The sequence below is a fragment of the Aspergillus alliaceus genome (genome assembly GCF_009176365.1).
Source record: "Aspergillus alliaceus strain CBS 536.65 unplaced genomic scaffold BDW43scaffold_1, whole genome shotgun sequence".
NCBI lineage: Eukaryota > Fungi > Ascomycota > Eurotiomycetes > Eurotiales > Aspergillaceae > Aspergillus > Aspergillus alliaceus.
Genome location: NW_022474684.1, coordinates 23,319 through 49,469, shown reverse-complemented (window position 1 = coordinate 49,469; position 26,151 = coordinate 23,319). Strand labels below are relative to the sequence as shown.

General features: G+C 39.8%; 3 protein-coding genes across 3 annotated transcripts; 1 reads left to right on the top strand and 2 right to left on the bottom strand.

The window, feature by feature from the left end:
* Nucleotides 1-80: 80 nt before the first annotated feature.
* Nucleotides 81-2,406, bottom strand: BDW43DRAFT_317613 (uncharacterized protein; the record flags this gene model as incomplete). Its single annotated transcript, XM_032048556.1, has 2 exons — nt 2,033-2,406; nt 81-1,978 (listed from the first exon to the last, which is right to left on the bottom strand). The coding sequence occupies exons 1-2, from the start codon at nt 2,082-2,084 to the stop codon at nt 81-83; spliced, it is 1,950 nt and encodes a 649-aa protein (XP_031906131.1). The 5' UTR covers nt 2,085-2,406.
* A 1,249-nt stretch (nt 2,407-3,655) lies between these two features.
* On the top strand, nt 3,656-5,697 carry BDW43DRAFT_317611 (POT family-domain-containing protein; the record flags this gene model as incomplete). Its single annotated transcript, XM_032048555.1, has 7 exons — nt 3,656-3,848; nt 3,914-4,094; nt 4,152-4,300; nt 4,356-4,464; nt 4,513-4,652; nt 4,702-4,888; nt 4,962-5,697. The coding sequence occupies 7 exons, from the start codon at nt 3,656-3,658 to the stop codon at nt 5,689-5,691; spliced, it is 1,689 nt and encodes a 562-aa protein (XP_031906130.1). The 3' UTR covers nt 5,692-5,697.
* A 17,264-nt stretch (nt 5,698-22,961) lies between these two features.
* On the bottom strand, nt 22,962-24,554 carry BDW43DRAFT_295781 (WD40 repeat domain-containing protein; the record flags this gene model as incomplete). The annotated part of the gene is made up of 3 exons (XM_032044103.1): nt 22,962-23,395; nt 23,660-24,448; nt 24,485-24,554. The coding sequence occupies 3 exons, from the start codon at nt 24,552-24,554 to the stop codon at nt 22,962-22,964; spliced, it is 1,293 nt and encodes a 430-aa protein (XP_031906129.1).
* Between the last annotated feature and the right edge of the window lie 1,597 nt (nt 24,555-26,151).

Sequence of the window (26,151 nt, the reverse complement as noted above, 5' to 3'; positions counted from 1 at the left end):
GCTTAAGCTTTCATTGCAAATCTGGATAGTGATAAATTGACGAACTCAATGCGAAGACGAATTACCTACTGAACCAGCGCTCATTCAATTTCGTACGTGAAACTCCTTCGTACTTTCTGTCCCAGCCTGAGACAGTCCGCTCTGCTCCTCCTACTGACCACGGAAAAGTATGCTAGGTAGCTGAATACTTTGGCCTTTGGTCCGAGTAATTTATCACCCTTTTTCTTCATCGTCTTGTAATCTACAACGGCCAATCGTAGATCTTCATGCCGCTCCAACATCTCTTTGCCGGCGTCCGGACTTTTCATCACGCCACTTTTGTCCTCCGGAATGATGATGACCTGAAGCCACCATTGTGGGCCATGGCAGAAAGGTACGCTCAGCGCACGACATCGATCAAAGTCGCCGAGAGCGGCCAGTATGTGATTGGCATAGTAGTCCACACCATACGTCAACAGCGTAGCACTACTCACAAAATAACCACCCGGTCGAGCATTGATCTCGTGCAGGTAGAAGGAGGGTTCCTCGTTGCCTTGTAATCGATCGCTTGGATACAAGTCAACAACGCCATCACGCGTATCGTACGCTTTGGATGCATAGCGAATTCGCCCCTCGCAGTGAAAGACACCGGTGCGGAAACCTTGTCGCAAGAGGGTTTGATGAAGCGAATCCTTGGTAACTTGAATTTCTTTTGGGGAGAGTCCTGTCGGGAGAACCATATCTGTCTCCATGAAGGAACCGTTCAACATGTTCCCAGCTTTTTCGCCAGCTTTGGGGAAGTCATCTGCAACCTCAAAGAAGATGATATCCCCTTCGATCAGAACAAAATTAGCATCAACTTCGGGCCCCTCGATATACGGCTCAATCATCACATCCGACCGCGGGTTCGGTCCGTCACTGTGTCGACTTGAAGCCCGTGCGACTGCTTGAATGAGTTCTTCTTCGGTCTGCACTTTCGAAACACATTCACTACCCCACCCCATACAGGGTTTCACGATTACAGGGTATTCAATGGACGGATTCGTCTTGGACTGCAGTCGTGCGCGTAGCTCGTCGACATTGAAGATCTTGAATGCTCCTCCGTTATCGGGTTCCATCTCTCGCGTCTTGAACTTGTCTCCAGCAATGATGTATGACTCGGGTGGCGCAGACCGGAACCCCAATATTTGACAAGCTCGTGCAGCGCCGATTGCGCCAGCGTTGTTGACCGTCACAAGCGCGTGGATAGGCTTGTCGTAGCTACGCACCGCGGCCACGATGCGGTCTACAAACCCCTGGTCAGCGGTGATATCGGTTGGAATAAAGGCTTCTCGTAAAAAGTTCCAGCGGTCATCGTCCTTCTGAAACCAATGGCCGTCGTGGTCCAGAACCACCACCTTGATGCCCAATGATCGAGCGGCTTCCCAGATGCGCCTCCCGCTCTCCAGGTCCTCCTTGCCTTTGATCCATGCGATGCGTTTCTCTTCAATTGGCTCAGGCGAGATCCATGCGAATGATAACCTGTTCGCTAACTCGGCCTCCAGACTGGCTAGGCGCAGTTCACTCTGGACTTGAACGGCTCCAACGGCGTAGGGTAGAAGATCAAATAGGCTCAATGGAGGTTTACTATCCAGGCGTCGGAAATCAGGAGCTTTGATCTCTCCTCTTGGTGTCAGAAAACTTTCGACACTCAGCGCATGCTCGTAGCCTTCCAGACGCCGCTCAAGGAAGTCGGACCTGACCGTGAAGCCAGACTTTACGGGTAGAATGAACTTGACAGCAAGAACGGAAGATGCCGGCAGCTGCTGATGGAGAAGACGAACGAGAAAGTTGGACGCTCGATCGTCCGATATTAATTGCAAGACATTAAGTGCGCTCGACGTAGGTAGCGGCGCGGTATTATTACCAATCGACAAGAGATCCACTGTCACGTCTAGAGTCCTATGTAGAGATTCTCCAGGTGCAACAAGATTGAGTTGCCACAACCCGTCGACGTAGACTACCAACAATGTCAGTGTTCAGTGAGAGGCAAAAGTACAGCGAGGCTGAATACCATCCTTCCCTTCTACCTTATATTGAAACTTGCTTGCCTCCGCACCAGGCATAATGAATCGTAAAGAGATGCTGATTAAAATTTAATGAAGATGGTACGTGTGAGCAAGAGGGTTACGGTGCTCTCATCAGGCATCCTCGGGGGCAAGCGGCGGCACTTTAACTGTTTAACTGGTACTCCTAGAGTCTACTGGTCACATGTTGGACACTGCGCAGAGATTAAATCCGACTTTGCCTACCAAAGCCCACGTTATCGGCTTAGCGTGTAACATATCGGCCAACTAGACTAGCAGATCACACTCCTTCTCACTGGTGTTTCCCAAACTCCATAGTTTGCTCGTATTTTTTTTTTCAACTTCTTATACGCAATGGCACTATGGTATGACATCATTGGGTCACGTACTCGAGGATTATGAATGAATTTTGACAATACTTGGTGTATAAATCTGGGCGCCGGGTTTGCAGCACCTGTAGAGATTAAATGCCGCGTATATGCTTGTATAATAATATATATCTCTACCAAGCTAAAGAACAGGGAGTCGTCTAAGGTTACTTTATATTAAATTTATTTTTTATTTCAGGTAACCCTTAGAGTAAGATTATAACTTTACTAAATTATATATAGGCAAGTATAAGCGAGCTAGCAAGGGCTACTTACTGGTCAAGATATTATTAGAAAAGTACTAAGATTTCAGCTGCAGCCTTCTTTTTCTAGATACTATATTTTCCCTGATATTATCTTTTATTCTACTGGGTAGGTAGATAATGAGCTCTGAAACAAGTATAGTCAATGGTGTATAAGTGGATCTGGATTATATCTTCCGAACAGAACGAATGGGCTTACAGCGCAGATCACACGCTTCCTTACCGGCCCGCCCGTTCCGCGGCAAATGCAGGTTTCCACATATCACCTTGCATATTTGACCTATGGTTGGTGGTGTATGAGTGGACCTGGATTATAGAACGGAACGAATGGCCACACAAGCAACCTAGCCTCCAATGTAATCCATACAAAATAGCCAATTTTTATATCTTGATATCTCAAGAAAATTATTTATAAACCATTGTCCAAAATTTTATATGTAATACAGTGTAATATATAACGGGCTTAATAATGATATAATTAAAAGTTAATAAGGAAAATTCAAAATTGATTTTAAAATTGATTTTAAAAGCATATTTGCTTTTACTAAATGAGTGATATAGTAAACATGTAATTTTCGGTTATTCGTCGCCCGGGCGCCAAGCCCCATAGAAAGGCCCTGGCACCCACCTTGTTACCCATACAAATTCCAGGGCACATAGCCCCTAGCCATAAACAGTAAGTTTGGTAAAAATACAGTGGAAGATGTTGGTAGCTTACAAAATTTACACGGGCTACTAAACGGAGCTGGCGTCGGACAGGAACAAAGCAAAGCAACACCTACCTCCCCGCATTCGATTTGTCATCTCTGGTACGAAGCTGATAGGCGGTAAGCTTTGTGGCTAATGATGGCGTAAACTTTGATAGGCCCACATATCTGATTTGTTGTCAGGTCCCCTCTCGCTCGCGTGATATATAGGTAATCATGGGGAACGTCCATTATTGGGAACAGTTCACCCGTCATCACCATTCTCGAATGCAATGGCGAGGATTGTTCAAGCTGGAAGCGGCCCTGCGGACATTGATGACGAATCTCTCTCGCCTCGAGATGCTACAAATGAAGAGATTGATTCTCTGAGGCATGTCGTTGACAAGCTACCCAGAAAAGTCTGGGTCTCCTTGCTCGTAAGTGGAGCAGAGCGCTTCACATACTACACAATCACAACTCCGTGGCGTAAGTGTACGGCGATATGACGGGGCATTATATGATAATGATCTACTGCTAAGACACAATGGCAGAGAACTACATACAGAATGCTCCGGGTGATGGCGCTGTGCCAGGTGCTCTTGGACTTGGGCAGTCTCGGGCGACCATGATCTTCAACGCCTTCTACTTATTCTATTACTTGGTGCCTATCCCCTTCGCCCTTGTGTCGGATGCATGGCTAGGGCGATACGCGGTTCTCTGTATCAGCCTGAGGTGCGCGATTGACTTGTCACGGCGCCTGAAATTGGCCAGCTTGCTAACACAATGTAGCTTGTATTTCTGTGGCACGCTCGTACAGTTTATAACGTCTCTGCCCTCACTTTTCCACTATGAATCAGGCCTGGCGGGTCTTATACTCTCTATGATATTGATAGGTCTCGGTGTTGGAGGAACAAAAGCAGCAATCACGCCCTTCATCGGTACTTTTACCCCGTTAAGCACCCTATCTTTGAATAAATCTCATAAAGGCATTAGGAGATCAATACCCGGTCAAGTCTCCACAAGTCATGACCCTGCCAACCGGAGAACGCGTGATTATCGATCGAACTTTGACCTTGCAGTATGTGTACAACGTCTACTACTGGTGAGCACCTCTAATAATCAATGGGTAGCACAGACTGACCCATAGTAGGATCACTAATGTCGCCGCACTTTCTATCCTGGCATCGACTTATCTCGAGAAGGAACGTGGTTTCTGGGCGGCCAACGTCCTTGCATTGTGCTCATCCTGGATTGGGGTTGCCTTGCTTGCTATATTTGGCAAGGAACTCGGTGCGTCCCCGCATACCAAGAACCCCAAGGCGTGGCTGACTAGTTGTAGAACGGTATCCAGCTCAAGGTGGTGTTTTGTTAAAAGCTGGAAAGGTTTTGTCATATGCTATCCACGATAAGTTCAAGATTGATGCCGCAAGGCCACGCCACCAATTAGAAAAGCACAATCGGGTAGTCCCATGGACGGATCGTTTCGTCACAGAGATTCAAAGTGGCCTTCGTGCATGTCAAGTCATGTGGGGTTTTCCCCCTGGAATTCTCCCTTTGGGCATATGGGACACGAGAGTTTACTGACCGGGTGACGGATAGGGCCTGGTTCGTGTTGTTCCATCTTGGCATCAACCAGATGACCAACAACCTCGTTTCGCAGGCTGGCGAAATGCAACTCACCGGCTTTCCCAACGACGGGATTCAGGTTTTAAACCCAATTGCCTGCGTTTTACTCGGCCCAGTCATCCAGAAGCTACTCTACCCAACCCTTGCGAGATACCAGATCCCCTTTGGTCCCCTCATGCGCATGACGATGGCCTTCTTTACAATGGCGGCGACGTTCGCCTACGCTGCTGGAGTGCAGAAGATGATTTACAATTCTGGTCCCTGCTACGAGGCTCCATTGGTTTGTCCGGCGGCGCAAAGAGTCGGACAGCCCGCCTTGCCCAATAAAATCAAGGTCTGGGTGCAGACGCCTATCTATGTGATCTTAGCCGTGTCTGAAATATTCGGCTTCGTCACCCTCAGTGAGTATAGCTACAGTAAGGCACCTAAGGATATGCGCACTGTGGTCCAGTCAATGAGGCAGCTGAGTGCTGGCATTGGAAGCGCTATCGGTATAGCTCTCGGTCCGGTTTCACGCGATCCAAAGGTATTGTGGATGGACGTCGGACTGGCAGTGAGTTTAGGGCTTTCAGGGCCACTGTTCTGGGCGGTCATGGGTCACCTTGAAAAAGATAATGAAGATTTGGACACGATGTTTCTGAACGATGACGGGGGTACGGCGGCACACACTGAGGGTGAGGTCATTTCAGGAACTAAAAGCTGAATACCAATACCTTATCCGACTGGTATTCAGTTGTACATACATACACTTTTAGTAAACCAGATTGCAAAAGAGGCTGCGATAGAGGCTGTCATGAGGGAGATACGGGTGAGGAAAGATTGATATTATAGAGTACTGGGAATTACCAGTGAGCCAGTCTGGCTTGTGGAGCTCGAGACATTGACTGTGTCTCGTATTGTCCCTCTCGGGAGCAGTGCCCTCGACAAGAAGCCGCATAGGTACTCTGTGGTACTATTTAGTAGTACTGACAGGCAGAATGGGAGCCGCCAAAGTCACCGCCCTCAACCATCTCATCAGCCTACTTACTTACTTCTTACCTAAAATGTATTTTATGAGAGTATCTCCTAGGGAGCCAGAGAATGAAGAAACGAGTTTGATTGCTGCCCGAAAACATCAGAGCCCTAGTAGCGGTTTTCAGTTGGCGAGCGATACAGGGAAGTGAGTTGTCTGTGACAAGCTACCTGTAATCTAAAAGATCTAGTATATTTAAAGTTTTTCCTTTTACTACTCTATTATCTATCTCTCTCTCTTCTGTTGATTAATCAGTTAAAATCAGTTAAATAAGCTATATATCTATTAATTCTATTATTGATTGTGTCTATAAACAGGAACTGGCTATCTTTAATAAGTTAACTGTGCTATTGCAGGCTCTCTCTTTAAGCTCTTAGAAATCTACCCAGAAGATCTTTTAAGTAAGGCTATTTAGAGGTTACCTCTTCTTCAAACTAAAGAAGAAAAAGCAAGATATTATTAATATATTGGAAATAACAGAGTCAGACCTGTCTAATAAGTCAGTAAGGGCCAGAATAGAAGGCAGTGCGTTACCTGATAGGCATAGCCTGAGATAAGTTATAATGATGCTGGGGAGATCTATTGACCTGTTCTATGGTTAAATAGATAGTACTGAAAATCCAAAATATTTACTTGAAGACATTGAGTATACCATTGAATACTTGGATAGACTGACTGAATAGAGAGATTAAGACAGACAAATTCTTTTCTAACAATATCTAAAGAAAGATATCTAAGCTTGGTTTAACCAGCTTCTATTCTCTACTACTAATAATTGGGAAACATTGCGGAATGTGTTCCTTAAGAGATACAGACTTCCAGAGATTGACAAGGCTATGTACTTCTTTATTATTACTTGAAAGATTACTATATTAGCTTAGTAGTCTGCTAAATCAGTTACTATATACTTAACTTAATATAAGGAGCTTCTTGAACAAGCAGGGCTAACAGTTATAAATATATTTAGTCTTTATATAGTTAAAGGACTGAAGAATCTGGATTAATAATAACTTATTTAATTTACTCTCAAGTGTAAGCAGAACTATAATTACAGAAGTATAAGAACTCTAATTCTATCAGTATATAGTGATATCTAAGTACAGGAGAAGAAGATTATTAAGTCTCCCAAGATTATTCCTATATATAGCCTTATTACTGATAAGTATATTATATAATCATTACTGGTATTGATTTAGTTAATATAAGCCCTGCTAAAATAGTACACTGAGACCTAATCTAAAGCAAGTCTACTAAAGGTTGACTGTATTATAGAAAGGATTCCAGGAGATAAGCTAATCTACTGAATCTGTAGACAGGCTAGATACTTTATCTTTAACCAGGCCTGCCTAAACTATAACCTGAATATTAAGTGCTTTAGCTGTGGTCAAAAGAACCATATATCCTATAGTTCTATATATCTAAATAATATCTTGAATACAGTATTGAATACTGCCTTATAAGCTAAAGACTATACTGAACTGAAAGAGAAGAAATAAGCAGCTATACTGGCTATATATATTATTCTATATTTATCTGAGATACGCATTGCTATGGCTGTGTAGAAAAGATTAGAATCAATAAACAGTAATAACTGAGAGTAACTGATAAGAAAAGTCCTGAAAAAGAATCTAGGGATCAGTTAATTAAATAAGTCTATCTCTACTATATAAGAGAAACTGTCTATCTAGACTTATAAAACACTGTTAATCTATACTGTCTAATAATCTAAACCTAAAATTATCTTTAATAGTGCCGCGGAAACTGATAATAAGATAGGAAATATCTCTACCAGGCTAGATAGTCAGAAAGCTAGTTAAGCTGGAAATAAAATAAAATAAGAGAAGATTAAGCTAAAGAAGATAAAGTTATTAGGCCTGATCTAAATTATAGCTAAAAGTAAAAGACTATTAATAATAAAGCTTCTCAGTAATATAAAAGTAATTATTAAACTTAATTAACTTTTAGACAAGTCAGTTAATCTTAGAAAAGAGCTAGTGTAGATATTATAGTTAGCAGTTCTGAGATATTAATAGAAGCTGGTTATCTACTAGTCAGCGGGCCAAGTATCTATAAAAGAGAAGAGTAAGAGAGTAGTATATATAGCTAATACTGTATTTAATCTCTATATTATATTAGAGACACTGGATAATAATAGAAATTCTATGCTGATATATATAGTTTTATAGGTTTAAGGATACAAGATCCTGGCTATATTACTTAACAGTGGATTATTAATTAAGCTAATCACTGAATAGCTTCTTAAAGTATTTAAGAAATAAGGGATTCAGTTTAATATATATACAGATAAGAAAAAGAAAATTAGCCTTACTAATAATATCAGGACCTGCCTTATCTAGTATATTTATATATCAGTTAATATTATAGGCGTTGTAGCTGAGATGAAATACTATATTATTCTAGTAACTACATACAGTATTCTGCTAGGCCTAAGATAAATACACTGGATCTATTTCTTTTATAACTTCAGAACAGGGATTATTACTTGTCAGGGATAAGATAGAAAACTATAACCAGTTGAATACCAGCTAGCCCTAATGAAATACTTAGAGAAGTTATTAACTGTAGAAAACCTGAATAAGAATCTTCAGAAAATTATTAATAAGAATTCTAATAAAGATCTGGAAAACTAGTATCTCTCCCTAGAAGTCTCCAGCCAGAGAAAAGAGATACAGGTCTGGAGATAAAGAAGAGCCAGGCTACAGAAGTATATATATCTACTATTATATTAAATCAGAGTATCAATAATTTTGACTGCTAAGTATTTAAAGTGATATCTTATCTAATCTTTAAAGCTCCTTTTCTATTATTACTATCTTGATTTTATATATTATATCTGTTATGTAGCGCGTGTCCATTCTTAATTATATTGCTTATTTACCAAAACCAAAGAGACACTAAAAATAAGGATAAGGATACCAGTCCTGAGAAAAGATTATACTGGCTAAGAAAGAATAGAAGATTTTTAACTGATTGATATCTAGTAAAAAGACCAATATCTAATGTAGACCAGGCTATAGTTAATAAATGGTTTAATGGATCCAATATTATAATTAGCCCAGCTGTCAATACTGAAGAAAGAGTCTGACAGGTGTGATGACTGCTCATTCATAGATAGCTATTCCACAGTAGAAAGCTAGATATGGTAGCGTTTCCAACTGAATTCAACTATGGGGGGAGAAACACTATCATACAAGGATTTGTGTTGTGGGAAGTAGGCCTGCCTAACCACGTGATGTACAGGTCATCACAATACCCCTCCAGTAGAAAATTTCTTGGACCCCAAGAATAGCAGTCTTCTGGCTAATCTGCCTAGTTTAGCTGCTTCATCTGTCGTGTCTTTTTGATAGGCTTTCTAATTATCCCTTTCTGTACTAGTTTACTGTCATCTATATATTCTGATTCAAATTCCTCCCTTTCTGCGGTGCTTAACCATCGATCTAAGCGAACCAGCAGGCCAGGCACTTCAGGGTGCTGGGTGTGGAAATCATGGAGGCATATGGGACTATTCCTGAAGTTGGTGGCAGGATACCATTTGGGGTCATTATTATGGCCAAGCCATTTAACTTTGTATTGCAGTTTACTATAGTATAGCTATATAGTAACAATCTTCTTAATCTCCTATTTATTATAGCTATTAATCTGAATTGCTTGTAGGGGATCTTTATATTAACTAGATAGTGAATCTATTGCGGCCTTCCGCAGCTTGTCCGGACTGAACACTAGGTATATCTTCATTGATAGGGGAAGGTCTAGCCTATAGGCATTCCCAACTTTTGTAATAATTCAGTAGAGGCCAGCCTGTTAATTATCTAACTTCTTATTTAGATAAGCTATATTATACCTCTTCAGTAATAGATAGACTATATCTTTCACTATAAAGTTAATCTCTTAGTAATACTTATCTACTTAATTTTTCTGGACTGTTTGAGCTTTTTCTATAGATTTATAGATATAGTTCTAAATATCTTATATTCTTTTTATCTGCTTTGCTGTGATATCCCGGTTAACTTATCTCTATAGAGTAGCAGCGGGTTTAGTGGCCCAATTAAATAATACTTATAGTTTATAGCTCTTCTCAATATACACTGGTAATAATCCTGTAGATTCAGACAGGAGAACTATTACAGTATAGTTAATTAGTAATAATATCTTAGCCTAGTTATCTTGGTAGTAGTCAATCAATGGTCTCAGCCTTATTATAAGTAGTTAATTTATAATCTTAGTTTAACTATTAGTCTCTGGATATCTGGCAGTTAACAGTTTCAGTTTGATCCTGAGAATACAGCATAGTTCTGCCCAGAATTCTGATATAAATTAGGGACCCTAATCTAATACTATAGAGTTAGGGATATTATAATATCTATAGACATGCTCTATAAATAATCTTGCCATGTCTCTAGCTGTAATATCCTTATAGCAAGGAAAAGAGATCAGTTTCTTTAATAGTCTGTAGATAAAAATATATATATTATTATAGCTATTCTAATCCTTCAGTATACTGTAAAAATCTATAGATAGATACTGCTATAGCTAATTGGGTATTAGTAGTAATTATAGTAGGCCCAGTTTCTTATCTCTTAGATTTACAGCTCTACAGCATTTCTTATAGTTCAAGATATATTATTCCATGTCAGAATTCTATCTTTACCAGTAGAATCTAGGCTTAATAAGCTTCTTTATCTTCCTAATCCCTGGATAGACAATAGATCTTTAATAATGGATCTTATTTATCAGCCTGTCTCGCAGGTCTTTATACAGTGCCTTAGTCAGGATAACTAATTAATCCTGGAAGATAAGAATATTATTATTTTAAATTCTCTATTTATCTGGCCTCTCAGACTTTATAACTCTTTTCTAGTCTTGTAGAGATTCAGTATCCCGATTTATCTATCTAATCTCTTCTATAATTAAATCTCCTTCTGATTCAGCTTCTAATATAGTAATTCTAATATCTTTACAGGCCGCCTTCTCTACTATCTCAGGTCAGAGAAGAATCTGTATCCAGAAGTTATAAACTGAAGCTCTATCCTTATAAGATAGGATATCTGTAATAATATTAGACTTACTGGTATAATACTTAATTAGAAAGTAAAAGTAAGAGAGAAATTCTGTCTAATAAACTTGATATACTAACAGTTTTTTTGTAGTCATAAAATACTTAAGTATTCTATAATCTATAAAGATTATAAACTACTTATTTTACTATAAGCTTTATAGTTTAGCTTACTATTTCTCCAGAACATATATAACTGTAAGTATCTCTTTATCATGAATATTATAGTTTTATTCTGCTATAGCCATTAACTTTAAATAGAATATAACTGGATGCCAGTATTTATCTTCAGTCTTCTAAGACAGAGCTTCTACTACTGTTTTATCTAATATATTAGTTTCCAGCTTTATCTTTAATTCTGGTCTAAAATAGTAAAGCAGTAAGACTTCTGATAATTACTACTTTAATTATTTAAATACTCTAGTATATTTAGCTATCTAGATAAACAGGATATTCTTCTACTATAGTATATTTAGTAGCTTTACAATCTGACTATATCCTTATATAAATTAATAATAGAAGTTATAAAACTCTAAGAAGGATTATACTTCTTTTATAGTTATAGATATCTACTATTTCTAAATAATAGCTATTTTCTCTAGATCTACTGAAATACTATCTATAGATATAATAAATCCCAGGTACTTAGTCTTTATAATATAGAACTTACTTTTCTTAATAGCTGTCTATAATCCTGCTTTCTATAATTATTATAGGACTATCTTAATATACTTCTTATATTCTTTCCTGTTCAAGCTATAGATTAAGAGATTATTAATAAATACAGTAAGAAACTGGTTAAGACAATCCTTAAAGATATTATTAATAAATCTCTAGAAAACTGCAGGTCTGTTTATTAGCCTAAATAGTATAACTTTATACTTGAACTGTCTATATCTAGTCCGGAAGATAGTCAGGTCTTTAGATTTATAGTTAATTCAGATATAGTAAAATTTCTATTATATATCTAGTCTTATAAAGATACAAGCCTTGCTTAATTGCTCTAGTAGCTTATTAATTAAAGATAGAGAATATTAATTCTTTATAATAAGAATATTTAATTTCTGGTAGTTAACACAGAAACAGTACTTGCTATTCTGATAGGCCATTAGAATCAGAGATATAAATAGAGTATAAGAATTAGCTATAAAACTCTTTTCTAGATTCTTAAGTAGATAGAAATATATAGCTTCTAGCTCTAGCAGAGATATTTATCTTAATAGTTTATAATTAATTACTTTAATAAGATTAACCTTCTTCCTGTCAGATCTGTCTTATAAGTTAATCTTACAGTTAATCCCAGTTCTGCAGAAGAGCAGTAATATATTAGACTTCTTCTTTAAAAAAATATCAGCAAATTCTCTATAGTAACTGAAAAGCTTCTCTATAATTAGATTAGCTTCAGGCTTATTGTTATTTAATTTAGCCTATTTATATTTAATAGTCCTCTTAATATTGTGGAGAGTAATAGTACAAACCTGGGTATCTCAGCAATAGGCAGTTTAATTAAATCTAATATCTCTTATTAAAGAAAGATTAAATCCTTTTAGCCAGGGAACTGATTTTTTCTTCTTCTTAGGCTCCTTAGATAAAATAGGGTCCTGGAGAGTATTTTAGAAAGTATAGTCTATCTTCTATTATCTGGTATACTGATCTATAGCTTCTATATATAGAGGGCGGTATTCTCTTCTCTTAGCTTCTTATTCTATTTTCTGCTCTATCTTCTGGTCTTGCCAGTCAGCATTAACCTGATATACTGGGTTAATAGACTCATCCCGCTTTAGTATTCAGGTAGGAATATAGATAAGTTATTTCTTCTAAATTACTTTAGCCTACTATAGTAGAGGTATTTCCCGCTCTTCAGACTAAATCAGTTTCTGGTTCTTATAATCAAGCCAAATATTGTTCTCTGCAAACCAGTTAATCCTAATAATTAAGTTATATTGCCCTAGAGATATAATAAGTATTAGAATCTTAAGAAATCATTTTCTCTCTATCTAGAGATTTAAAATAGTATAATAAGTAATCTAAATCATTTATCTATCAAATCCTTTAATCTCCAGGGATTCTGGCAGTTTCTAGATATATACACCAAACTGTTTGCAAATACTGATCCCGAAAGATTGGTCTAATATTAAATAACTACCTGCTCCGGTGTTCCCAAGTGTACATAAAGAAGTAGAGAGGGAGTTCTAGAAAACTTAATAATTAATTATAAAACTATCTCTATCCAGTATCTTGCTAAAATTAATTAATTGGATACCTTGTTTCTTTCTCTCTAGAAAGAAGACTTCTTCTAGGAATACTCTTTTCCTAACTCAGAATCAGAATTCAACTTAACAGCTTTCAGATCTGGCTTCTTTTTTAGAGAATACTTACTTATAAAATAACCAAGCTGTTTACAGTTAAAACAAGTAATCCTGCTACAGTTAACTATCTTTGCTTATTTTGGAGCTTAGTTATCGGATTTCTTATCACTTCCGGCGGTGGACATAGCAGAAGGGATCTTTAGGATAGTAATCTGCTTTCTCTATTGATTCTGTTAGTAAGCTTCCTACTTGGCAGTCTGCTGCTCTTTAATTGAATTCGTGAATAGAGTGCAGTAATAAGAGAACTTACTAAAATTAATAGTCTTATTATGATATAATAATATAACCTGGTTCTATAGAAGGATCAGGAGATAGTGATATAGCTCAGTCTTCTAATTAGAATAAGGCTTACCAGACTCCTGGATATTATAAGTAAATTCAGACAGGAACTTCTGGAAGTTATTATAGGATTTTATTATTAGTTTATAGAATTTAGTCTTTATCTTCTCTTCCTTGTTGATATCATTATAGATTAGTTTTAAGTGCTGGATCATGTTCTCAGTGTCAGTATACAGATTATTAGAATTAGGCTTAGAATAATAAATAAGGTGGTTTGCAGCTTTACCACTATACTATTTCTTGATAGCGGCTAGGCGAAGCGCTGCAGTAGAAAAATAGTCTATATTCACGGCTAAACAGTCTTGTACTTATAGTTCCCAGAATTTAAATAAAACTGTATCCTTGTCTCCTTTCTGAGTGCCAGTAAAGATAAGAGATTCAGTTATCTTAGCACTGCAGTAAGAAGATTTACCCTGATTTAATAAAATTACTGGAAAGATCTCTCTACTCTGCTGCTATATCTATAAGATATTTTAGACAATAACCTGATATATCTGATTTGCCTCATTAACTAACTTCTGTATTACAGTATTCTTTTTCTTGATCTTTCTCTTCAAGTTATTGAATTTCCTTTATAGTTCTGTATATTCCGGGATCTTGATAGGATTAATAGCCTTAGTATTGGCCTTGAATTGCTTGATATATTTCCACTGTCCTGTGATAATCTTATTACGCTCAGTAAGCAAGCCTTTATACTTATTACAGTCAAGAAGGAATTTCTTGAATAGCTATTCAGGTTTTTCAGTATAGAAGTTAATAAACTGTTCTATATCCACTTCTCGCTGTGTACCATCTTCTTTAATCAGAAGAGAAGAGTGACAGGCCGCTTTGCCCTTTCCGGTAGTATCCACAGGATATACCATGATGGATTGTCCGATAGACCTCAGCTCAGTATCCTGCAGATCTTCGTATCTGCGGATTTATCACTTCAAAACAGCACTAACGCGGCTGCTATATCAGGTTCCACAGCTTTGTGTCTAATAACTGCTGTAGAGTTCGAGATTGGGGTCCACGCGAGGTTGGTTGACCAGTCAGGTTAGCCACTACTTTCACGCGTAGATAAAAAAGATGGGTAAAAAGAAGATAGTTGAATTATGTGATGACTGCTTATTCATAGATAGCTATTCCACAGTAGAAAGCTAGATATGGTAGCGTTTCCAACTGAATTCAACTATGGGGGGAGAAACACTATCATACAAGGATTTGTGTTGTGGGAAGTAGGCCTGCCTAACCACGTGACGTACAGGTCATCACAACAGGCAAAGCAGCTATTCTATATATGGAAAAATTGCTTCACGAGAACATGTCATGATATAAAGGCTACTGATATGGTTGAGTATTTAATTAACCTTATACTGGAGACTATATCATCTAAGTTAAAATATCTGAGATATATACACCACAAGCGGGAATTTGTTAATAGGATTCTTCCAGAGATAGAAGAGACTGGAGTAATTAGATAGATAGTCACTAATTAGAAAGCTTGTACCAAGTTTTCTCTAAAGAAGCCTGGTTTAATTAAGCTATGAGTTGTCAATAACTTTATTTCTGTTAATAAATAGATAATAAAGAGTATATACCCTATCTACTCTATAGATAAACTTATTAATATAGTTATAAAACCAAAGTTTACAGTGTTCTTTATCTCAGATATATTATAGAGCTATTGGGCGATCCCAATCCAAAAAGATAATAAATATAAGACTGGCATAGTCACTCTGCATGGTCAATATATATATCTGAGGATAGAGATAGGTTTAAAGAGATTAATATATACTTATTTATAATTTACAGATCTTGTGTTTAGGCCAATATCCCCAGTGAAGCTAGATAGCTAGTTATTTCCTTTTCTTATAGAAGACTACAGTAACTATAGATTTTGTCTATTTATTAATAACCATAATACGGGAGCTATAAGCTTTAAGATAATATTCTGCTTTCTATATAAAGAATACTTTCTATGCCTAGTTTTTAGATCTATTTACCTGAATAGATAAAAGATTTATATATTTATAAAGTCTCTAGTAATAATTAGTTTTAAGAGATTAAATAAGTAAATTCAGTTATCTATAAGGTATTATAACTGAATACTTAAGTAACTAATTCTAAAGAATAGAGAGAAGCTTAATACTTTTCTATAGCTAATCTCTTTCTTAAGATACTTTATATCGAGACAAGCTGACTAGATACTAGTGCTAAAGCAGGTATACTTAAAGAATATCCTGGCAGAACTATATAAATTAAAGATTAAGAGAATAGAGCAAGAACTTAATAATTATAATACTGATCTAGCTAAGCTAAAGAGAAAGAGCTGACATGTGAAATAAATAACTGTACAGATAAAATAGATTAAAAAGAAATAGACTTAGAAAGAGAAATAACAGGTCTAGTTTAACTTTATTAAGAAAGTAATCACTGATAATATATATTTAGATATTAATTATGAACTTTAATTTTACCTAGCTATAGATATATCCAAAACAGGTCTTGGAGAAGTACTCTTTCAGTTAAAGAACCTATCTATAAAGATAGAAGCTGGTCTATTATACCGGTCAGCTAAAAGAATAGTCATGTTCTTGTTCTTCTAACTGAATAATACTGAAACATAGTATTCAAATCCTGAGCATGAATATCTTATAGTAGTCCAATGCCTGGCAGAGATTAGATAGATTATTATAGGCAGCAAGTTCTCTACTATGGTGTACACTGACTATATTGCCCTGAAGGCTATCCTAAACAATGGGACAAATAACCAACAGATCCAATAGTAGAAAAACAGATTCAGAGAGTATGACTATATTATATACTACCGGGCCAATATAGATAATATGATGAGTATAGCAGATAGACTAAGCTAGATACTAACCTGCTATTAAATTAATACAGTTACAGAGAATAATCTGGGTCTAATAGCCATAACAGTAATTATATATAAATACAGGATACTCTTAATAAGTCTGTATCTATCCGGAAAGTATAGCAAATACAAGTAATCCTTAATATATAAAGGGATTGTTAAATATCTCAGTAATAACCAAGTTTATCTAGTAAACCTGTAATACCATAAATAAAGGATTCTTATTAGAAAGGCCTCGCGGTTCTGCCTTATTAATAACTATAAGAGAATAATGGTCTTTCAGGAGAGAAACAGGAAAATAAGCTGGTATATTATTAAGAAGAAGATTAGACATGTCCTATATATCTTTTATAATAACTATAGACACTATATAGACACTATTATACTGGATTTAATAATTAGAAGAGTCTACTGACTAATATAAGTAAAGAATATTAAATATTGGTATCTGATCTATAATATATATTAATGCTTTGCCAAGAAGAACTTATTAAGTATATATCTGTAATTCCAATAATTTAAGTTTCTTATAATAATAAGAATAGACTTTCTAGGACTAGTAAATCTACCTTGCTAATTTACTGGGTTACAGTATATTCTGGTTATTATTGATTATTTTACAAGATTTATTTGGGTACACCCATGTCTACAGGTAGTCCAGGAGAAGATAATCTATATATTTAAATAGCGCCTGGAGCCTATTTTCAGGTAGCTAGCCAATATATTTAGTAATAATAGCTTATACTTTACTGGAGAGAAGCTTGCAGGAGTATTCTATAGCCAAGAGATATTCTATATTACTGTGCTAATCTTCTATTCTAAGTCAGTTAGAATAATTGAATAAGTGGTCTAAACTATTCTATCAGTTCTCCAAAAAATATATTATAATAATATTTCTAATACTGTACAGTGGAGGCTAGCAATTCAGGATATAGTACTAGATATTAATAGAAGATTAATATAGGTTTATAGATATATACCTGCAGAACTGTTAATAGGATTTAATCCGCGAACCAGATATTATAATATATTCACTATTTCCTTTATGACTGAGCCCCCGGATGGATGGGGCACGGACAAGGGCTTAAATCTGATCCCGGTATATCTGATTCAGCTTTATCACATGATATGTTTAGAGAGATAAACCCTGTTAATTAAAGCTATTATAATTAGTAATGCCGCAGTTAAGGAACAGAAAAGGTTAAAGAGAATATCTATTCTCTGGATTGGAAATCTTGTCCTTGTAAGGAATTTCCAGAGAGACAAAGCACACAGCTGTAAGCTGGATACTAGATAGATTGAATCGCGATGTGTGACTAAAATAAATAAAGAAGAGAGAACAATTATAGTTACTGAATTATACTATAGACTGGGACCCTGCCAGGGACCACGAAAGTATCATATAGATAACCTGTGTTTATACTATCAACGTCAGTTCAATCTCTTTTAGCAAGAGGACAGCTCAGAGATATCTGCGCCTGCCCTGATAGTTAATCAAGTATTGATGACAATGGCCATATTCGCAGGGCAGAGAGCAGTAATCCTTGGAGAGAGATAACCCTTAAAGAGAGAGATAGAAACTGGGAGAAGAAAATACTTCTGTCAGGACAACAGATTTTCAGTTATGGGATCCTGACAGGCAGAATAGGAGCCGCCAAAGTCACCGCCCTCAACCATCTCATCAGCCTACTTACTTACTTCTTACCTAAAATGTATTTTATGAGAGTATCTCCTAGGGAGCCAGAGAATGAAGAAACGAGTTTGATTGCTGCCCGAAAACATCAGAGCCCTAGTAGCGGTTTTCAGTACTTAGCAACAGTCGGCTGGAAAGTTGGGGGGCGGGGCAGGGGTAAAACACTTACCTAGTAGCCAGTATTTCCAATTTATAGAGAAGACATCGATCTCTCTTTCTCTGCTGCTTCTACAAATCCGCGTCGTAACCTTCTTCAGAAGCATTCGCTTCCTCTTATTAACTCTAGTACTCCACTGGCAAGTACCATATAGAAATAGGATTAGAAAAGTATGATTTGGAAAGCTGAAAATCGTAGAGTATAGCGCAGAAAACCCTGAAACCAAGATACTAATGCAATTACAAAACTCTGATTGGTAGCTATTTCTCCTATTAAGAAGATTAAGACGCACGCTAAAATGTCTAGATGGGTCTCCCATTATTTAATTATCATCGTTTACCTATAGCCGATAAGCATCTTATAGTTCCTGTTAGAGTGACTTATCTGTCTTATCCTCCTAGATCGGCGAATTAGGCCAGCGTCTGAGATCATTACGAAGCATACTCTATGCAAAATCGAATATCGAGGTCGCACTTGTGAAAACCCTAAATTATGAGCCAATGCAATTACTTGGGCAGATGGAAAAGAGAAGAAGCTGAACAGATCTGATATGAGCCATTGGGCAAGGCAATGCAGCCTTGTCACCTGTAGAACACCTTAGTAGCTTAGAAATCTGCGTGGCCATTTCAGTGAGAACGTACTGTGCCAGGATGACACCTCATTCTTAGCTTAGCCTAGCTGTCTTTGCTGTGACGAACGTATAAATACCAGCCAGAATCTTCGACTCGCTTTCTTACGCTCTAGACTCGCCGTATCGTTTCCCATCTCTAGACACAGTATACATCTATTAGCGTTTCGGGTACAAAACAGCAACTTGCTATACTACTTTAGAATATGATGGCTCTCTCGTTGCTATAGCTGTCAACCCCAGAAAGAATAGAAACTAGATCTAGTATTAGAAGTAGCACCAAAGCAGTTTGTTTATTGATACTATCAGCTTAAGATTAGACATGCAGCAATACCGATCTAAATCAAATAGGCGTCCAGGACTCACCTAGATGTCAAAGCTGCCAGACTCCACAGGGAACAACTGGCTATCTACTGATGGAATGCAGACAATGGTGCTACCAGAGACAGGCTCTGTACAGGGCCCTAGTTTAAGGCAGGAGTATCACCACCTGGATGGGGAGAAACAGCCCCAGAATGCCGCTCGTTTAAGGACTAGAGAGCCATAAAGGCCCTGATAACCTTCCTGGCAACAACAAGCATTAGCTCCCAGGAGAGGCAGCTAGAGAGATAGATAGAGCCTCTAGAGATAATATTTGGGGCCTAGAGCTGGTAAATGAAGCGAAAAGCAGAGAGAAAGGATAGTAGAAAGTGCAATCTAGGCACGCCTGGATGACACCCGGAAAGTAATAAACACCGAGGAGGGCATAGCCCAAAGACTCTGGCACAGATAGGCAGCTCGGGCGAGGAAAAGGAGCAGAATGAACACAAAAGCAATAGAGGGGGGCTGATAGAGCCCCTAGGGACCATCTAGAGGCAGTGGCCTAAGCCACTGCCTAGGCACATGTGTCTATAACAGCCAACGGCTCGATACGGACGTTAAACTTAATTAATTAATTAATAATAATAATAATAAATTATTTATCTTTACCCAGGTTGTAAGCCAATTCTCGCCTTAATATATCCTGCTTCTTTCTGTTAAAGAATGATACTGTATAGCCTATAATCTTAGGATTCTCTCTGTACTTTATACCAAGCAATATAATAAACTCTTGGATAGGAGAATCAAGTATATCTATATAGCTGAGTAACTTAATTTAATCCCTAGTTAACTTATTTAATATAGGAAATATATAGCATGCCTGCTTCTGTAACTTATCTTTTAATTAGCATATTTAAACTGAGGTGTCAAGGTAGCAGCCATTTACTGTTTCAAGTAAACCTGGCTCCGGGAGAATAATTATTTCTCCACTGTCCCTGTATATTGATATTCTAAGGTGCTGCATCTCCACGGGATAATTATTTAGTGAACTCAGTGCCCTTGTAATGCTAGGTCCTTCAGCAGAAGGAAAGTGGTTATCAGCATTTCCTCCCGTGATATTACTTCTAAGTTTGCTGAAGAGAGTAGATGGTTGGGTCTCCGTACTGGTATTTCTAACAATAGTACTTCTCGGATACAGTCTCATCGGTCAGATCCTTGTTTTTCTCCACATTTTGATCAGAGCCACAATCCCCTTAGTGACCAAAATAACTAGTTTCCATGATAGTATTGTTTTTAACAATAAAGTTCTTCTCACTGATATATCCGATAAAGGTGGTCTCCCTGTACTGTTACATTAGAATCTCCTAGCTACCTGATGGCTTATAGTCACAGCATGTATTCTTGCCTTAAAGGGAGGCATCTCACTAGAAAAGGGAGTCAGGCCATCAGATTTTCTCCACTTTCCCAAGCAGCAAAGTAAGGCACCAAACCAAGTCATGACCAAATAAAATATACAGTAATTAGAATTGGCTCTTCAAAGATAGATCAATGGAGACCTGTGTCGATCCGTGCCAAAATGCGCTGAGCACTTGGGATGAGGCTAGCGTTTTTATAGACAGCGTGTTGGTAGATACAATAGATAGTCAGTTAGGGTGATAATTCTACAAAAGAGTTATTTCTCTATTTCCCTTACCCTGTCTTAGCCTTTAGTACAAGTTACGAATTACTCTGATACATTGAGACTAAATTTGATGGTGCGATATAATTCAGTTGGAATCATAGACATCTATCCTACAACTCACTGACATGAGCATTTCCCCAGCATATGGGACCCTGTCAAAACGACGCCACTCTGGTAGCGGTGTAATCTGATTGGGGACATAAGGGATATACTTTAAGGTTGAGAAGGTAGTTGAAACTAGGCTAAGAACAGACTAGGCTAGGATGGGGAGCAATGAGGAGCAATGGGGAGCAATGAGGAGTAATGGGGAGCAATGGGGAGCAATGGGGAGCAATGGGGAGCAATGGGGAGTAATGGGGAGCAATGGGGAGTAATGGGGAGCAATGGGGAGTAATGGGGAGCAATGGGGAGTAATGGGGAGCAATGAGGAGGATAAGTACCACCAGGCATTTATCAAACTGTAGCTAAGGAACCAGCGTAGATCCTCACTTAGACACTGACTGATAAGTAGGCAGTTAGATCCTCCTTTGAGACACCACGAATAGACACATTTTCACAAGAAAGCTGAGACCCTGGACGTGAGCTATCTGCCCCTAGTACTCAAGGTAAGAATAGTTTGGAATATTCTGCTGCCTTTTCAGAAGCTTATGCTAGATAGATGTCAGTCTCTATAAAGACCCTCCGAAAATTTGTTGACTCAATCCCGTGGGCCAAAGTCTACAAAAAGGCTGAGAATGTAACAAGGGGACAACGACTCTACCCTTCTCGGAGCCTGGACCAAACTCCGAACTTCCGGATTGATAAAGGGGCCAAGATAAACAACAACCACTATGAGCTTGTCCTCTAAGCCAATAAAGATGCTGATGATGCGGAGGTAAAGAAGTCGGCGCAGAAGAACAGCCACATGATTCTGGCAAATGCGTGATCGATCCCAAGAATGAGGAGACACAGAAAGTAAAGGAGGCGCTGGAGGAATCTTTCAGAGCCAATAACTGAAGGCGTATTCTGGTTCTTTGATCTAGGGGAAAGAGAGGAGGGGGCAAGCTTGGTGACAGTGTTTCTTTGCTTCCATGGTTTCTTTTCCTGGGTAGTAGAAGCCATTCAAGGGTGCTTTGTTGGTAAATAATCAAGCTGTTTTAAGGTGAACTGAAGTTGAATCAACCAATTGTGTATTTTATAATTCTTTTAGTTTTTGGTTGGAACTGTTACTTCTACCTATATTAGTGCATCGGAATATGGGAGATTTGGAAGAAGAAATACGAGGAGCGAAAGATGCACTGGATAATGAGTCGAGAGATTATCTAGCCTCTCAAACCATGAGCTTATTCAGGACCTGATATACGATGGCGAATTTTAATTACACTCATCCCAGGCTGAAGAGGCTATCGACCAGCAAGACTGTTATTTTGAACCCTCCCCTGATATACGGTTGCTTAGGATGAAGGGTCACCTGAGAAAGGGCTAGGCGGTCGGCCTTCACTTCGTCGTGTCCTTTACTTCGTCCACTGTACAAAACTATCTCTGTATCTCACCATGGCCATGGTTCCTACATCCATCTATTGGTGGTTCAAACTCCGCAAGTAGTGCAAAATTATGGCCCTATCACTGCACAGTTTCCTCCCCCCCAAACACTAGTAGGTCTTGAAGAAGCCATGCTACGGCAATACACACTAATTGCGTTTTCCGGTCTCAGAGAAATTTGGAACATCATAAAACCAGCCTGCCTACAGGCTTTCTAGACGACCAATCCTCACCACGACAAGTGCCTCACAGCATCCTCGGGGACTCGCTGTTATAGACCACCTCTTATGGTCATCGATGCTCTTGGCGAATATACTACACTAGTATTTCTCTAACCTCTACCTAACCCATGAAGCCGATGAATGAAATCCGTCCAGATGCATGTCCCAAGATAAGAGTATTGTCTTTGACTGCCGAACAATGGGGCCGATGCTCGGGAGGAAGCCGTAGTACCTTTTCGCCCCCAAGCGTTACCCACTGACCCTCGAGTAGAAATATGTTGGCGTCGGTATTAGGTGTATCGCACGTATGTTTGTCACACCAGGATCGAATTGTGAGGGATCCTAGATTGGTGTTTAAGTGTGAACCATCTTTGGAAAATTCCAGGCTAGTTATTACTTCTTTGACATTTAAGGTCTGCCGCAGGGCGCCCGTAGCGGCATCCCAGAATTTGACCGTCTCATCACTGGAGCTGGACGCCAGCAGCCGGCCGTCGAACGAGAATGCCACTGACTGAACCGAACCTGAATGGCCCTCGAGAGTGTGCTGTAGGGTTCCTGTGGCGGGATCCCAGAGCTTGACTGTAGTATAAGTGGAGCCGGGCTCCAGCAACTGGCCGTAGGGCGAGAATGCCACCGATGAGCCGGACGCCAGTAGCCGACCATCAGGCGAGAACATCACTGACAGAACCGAACCTGTATGGCCCTCCAGAGTGTGCTGCAAGACGCCCGTGGCGGGATTCCAGAGCTTGATAGTGTTATCACTGGAGCCGGACGCCAGCAGCTGGTCGTTGGGCGAGAACGCCACTGATCGAACTGAACCCCAGTGGCCCTTGAGAGAGTTCTGCAAGGCGCCCGTGGCAGGATTCCAGAGCTTCACTATCTGGTCATCAGAGCCGGACGCCAGTAGCCCTCCATTATAGGAAAATGCGGCTGATCGCACCGAACCTGAATGGCCCTCGAGAGTGTGCAGCAAGGTGCCTGTGGCAAAATCCCAGAGCTTGACTGTGTTATCACTGGAACTGGACGCCATAAGCTGACCGTCGCGCGTGAACGAGACTGATCGAACTGGGCCTGAATGGTCCTTAAGAATGTGCTGCAAGTCGTTCATGGTGGGGTCCCAGAGCTTGACTGTGTTATCACTGGAGCCGGACGCCAGCAGTCGGCCGCTAGGCGAGAATGCGACCGACCAAATATAACCCGAATGCCCTTTGAGCGTGTGCAGCAAGGTGCCTTTGGCAGGATCCCAGAGCTTAACTGTGTTATCACTGGAGCCGGACGCCAGCAGCCCGCTATTGGGTGAGAACGCCACTGACAAAACCCAATCTACATGGCCCTCGTGAGTGTGCAGCAAGGTGCCTGTGGCAAAATCCCAGAGCTTGACTGTGTTATCACTGGAGCCGGATGCTAGCAGCTGGTTGTTGAGCGAGAATGCAACTGATCGAACCGAACCTGAATGGCCTTTGAGCGTGTTCTGCAAGGCGCCCATAGTAGAAACCCAGAGCTTGACAGTCTGATCACTGGAGCCGGACGCCAGCAGCCGGCCATCTGGGGAGAATGCCACTGACAGAACCCAATCGGTATGGCCCTCTAAAGTGCGTTGCGGGGTGCCTGTGGCGGGATCCTAGAGTTTGATTGTATTATCACTGGAGCCGGACGCCAGCAGATGGCTGTCGGGCGAGAATGCCACTGACCATACCGAACTAGAATGGCCCATGAGAGTGTGCTGCAAGGCGCCCGTGGCAGGATTCCAGAGCTTCACTATCTGATCAAAGGAGGCGGACGCTAACAGTCGGCCATCCAGCGAGAATGTCACCGACCAGACCCAACCCGAATGGCCGTCAAGAGTGTGCTGTAAGGTGCCCGTGACGGGGTCCCAGAGCCTGACTGTGTTATCACTGGGGCCGGACGCCATAAGCCGACCGTCACGCGTGAACGAGACTGATTGAACAGGATCTGAATGGCTCTCGAAAGTCTGCAACTCTGCGCTCCAGGCTTCTTCGACTTCTGGCAACCTACATAGCCAATCGGGAAGCTCTCTTTCAAGTTTACCCTTGACTATTGACTGCCTCGGTGCAAACACAAGTCCTGAGCAATAAATTTGGAGGGGCACGTCATCAGCAATCTGTCCGTTTCTAAGGACAAACCGCTTTGCATCCTGTACGGCACATAGTAGCGGCGAAAATGAACAATGGAGTGGATAGCATCACAATAGTTTGGATATCAGTGTCTTCAGGCCAGTCAACAGGCAGTGACCGGTCTCTCTTAATATTCAAAAGTCGGTGGTTTATGAACAAAAATATGTCGTGTTCGGTAACTTCTGCGGGAATTTCGTGGAGAGCGAGATCCTGATAATTAAGGTCTGCAATCTCCAAGAATCCGAGACGAATGGACAGCTCAGGCCTACTGGTCAAGAAAATACGTAGATGCACGTTGCTCGCCATCCCTAGCTGTGGAAGTAATAGAAGTATCGTTCGTATATCATTGTCTTGTTCGCATTCATCTAATGCATCAATCACAATCACTCTGGTTGGAACCTGGTGAGCAGATGGTTTTAAGCTCAGTAGTGGTTGAAGCAGTAGCTTGTTAAATTGCTCTCTCAGCGACTTCGTTCCAATGTCAGGGTTGTCATTGATTGCTTTCCGGACTCCAGGTAACAGTTGAGGAAGGTTGACCGTCAATTGTCTTGTGATTGTCGGAAACATCTTAATGGCATTCCCTCGGTCCCCTTCACCTCTTTTAAAAAAGAAACTTGTTCCCAGCAGATTGGCTTCTTCGAAGGATTTTGCCACAGTTCGAGAAACAGTCGATTTGCCAGTACCGGCCATTCCCTTTAACCAGAATATGCATTTTCCTTGCGGCGACACTGACCATTCCGCAATCTGTTGCCAGAGCTGTGCTCGGGTCCCTTCTAGACATTCGTCTTCATGTTGATCCATGTATGACCCGAACTCAGCCCCATGCGCTACTGGTAACTTTCCTATATCAAGATTTCGGTCGATAACGTCATTGGTCTGAGCTATGCCGGTGATGAGTGCCCTGGGAAGAAATAAGTCATCCGAGCGCGGCGAACACATTCAGAAGACATACGTCTGATCTACCTGCAAGGACAAGGTGAACGATGACTTGTACTTCTCGATATCCTTTGTGAGTCCCTCCACCTCTGAACGTTTCAAAGGCCACTTCAAGGCTCGAAATCCCACTTTTCTCATAAATTTTTTCCCCGACCCGGGATCTATTTTCCCTTTTAAGTCACTGACGACAAAAAGGCATTTGCTGATATCGCGGGCTAGGGTATGAGAGGTGGATAGCCT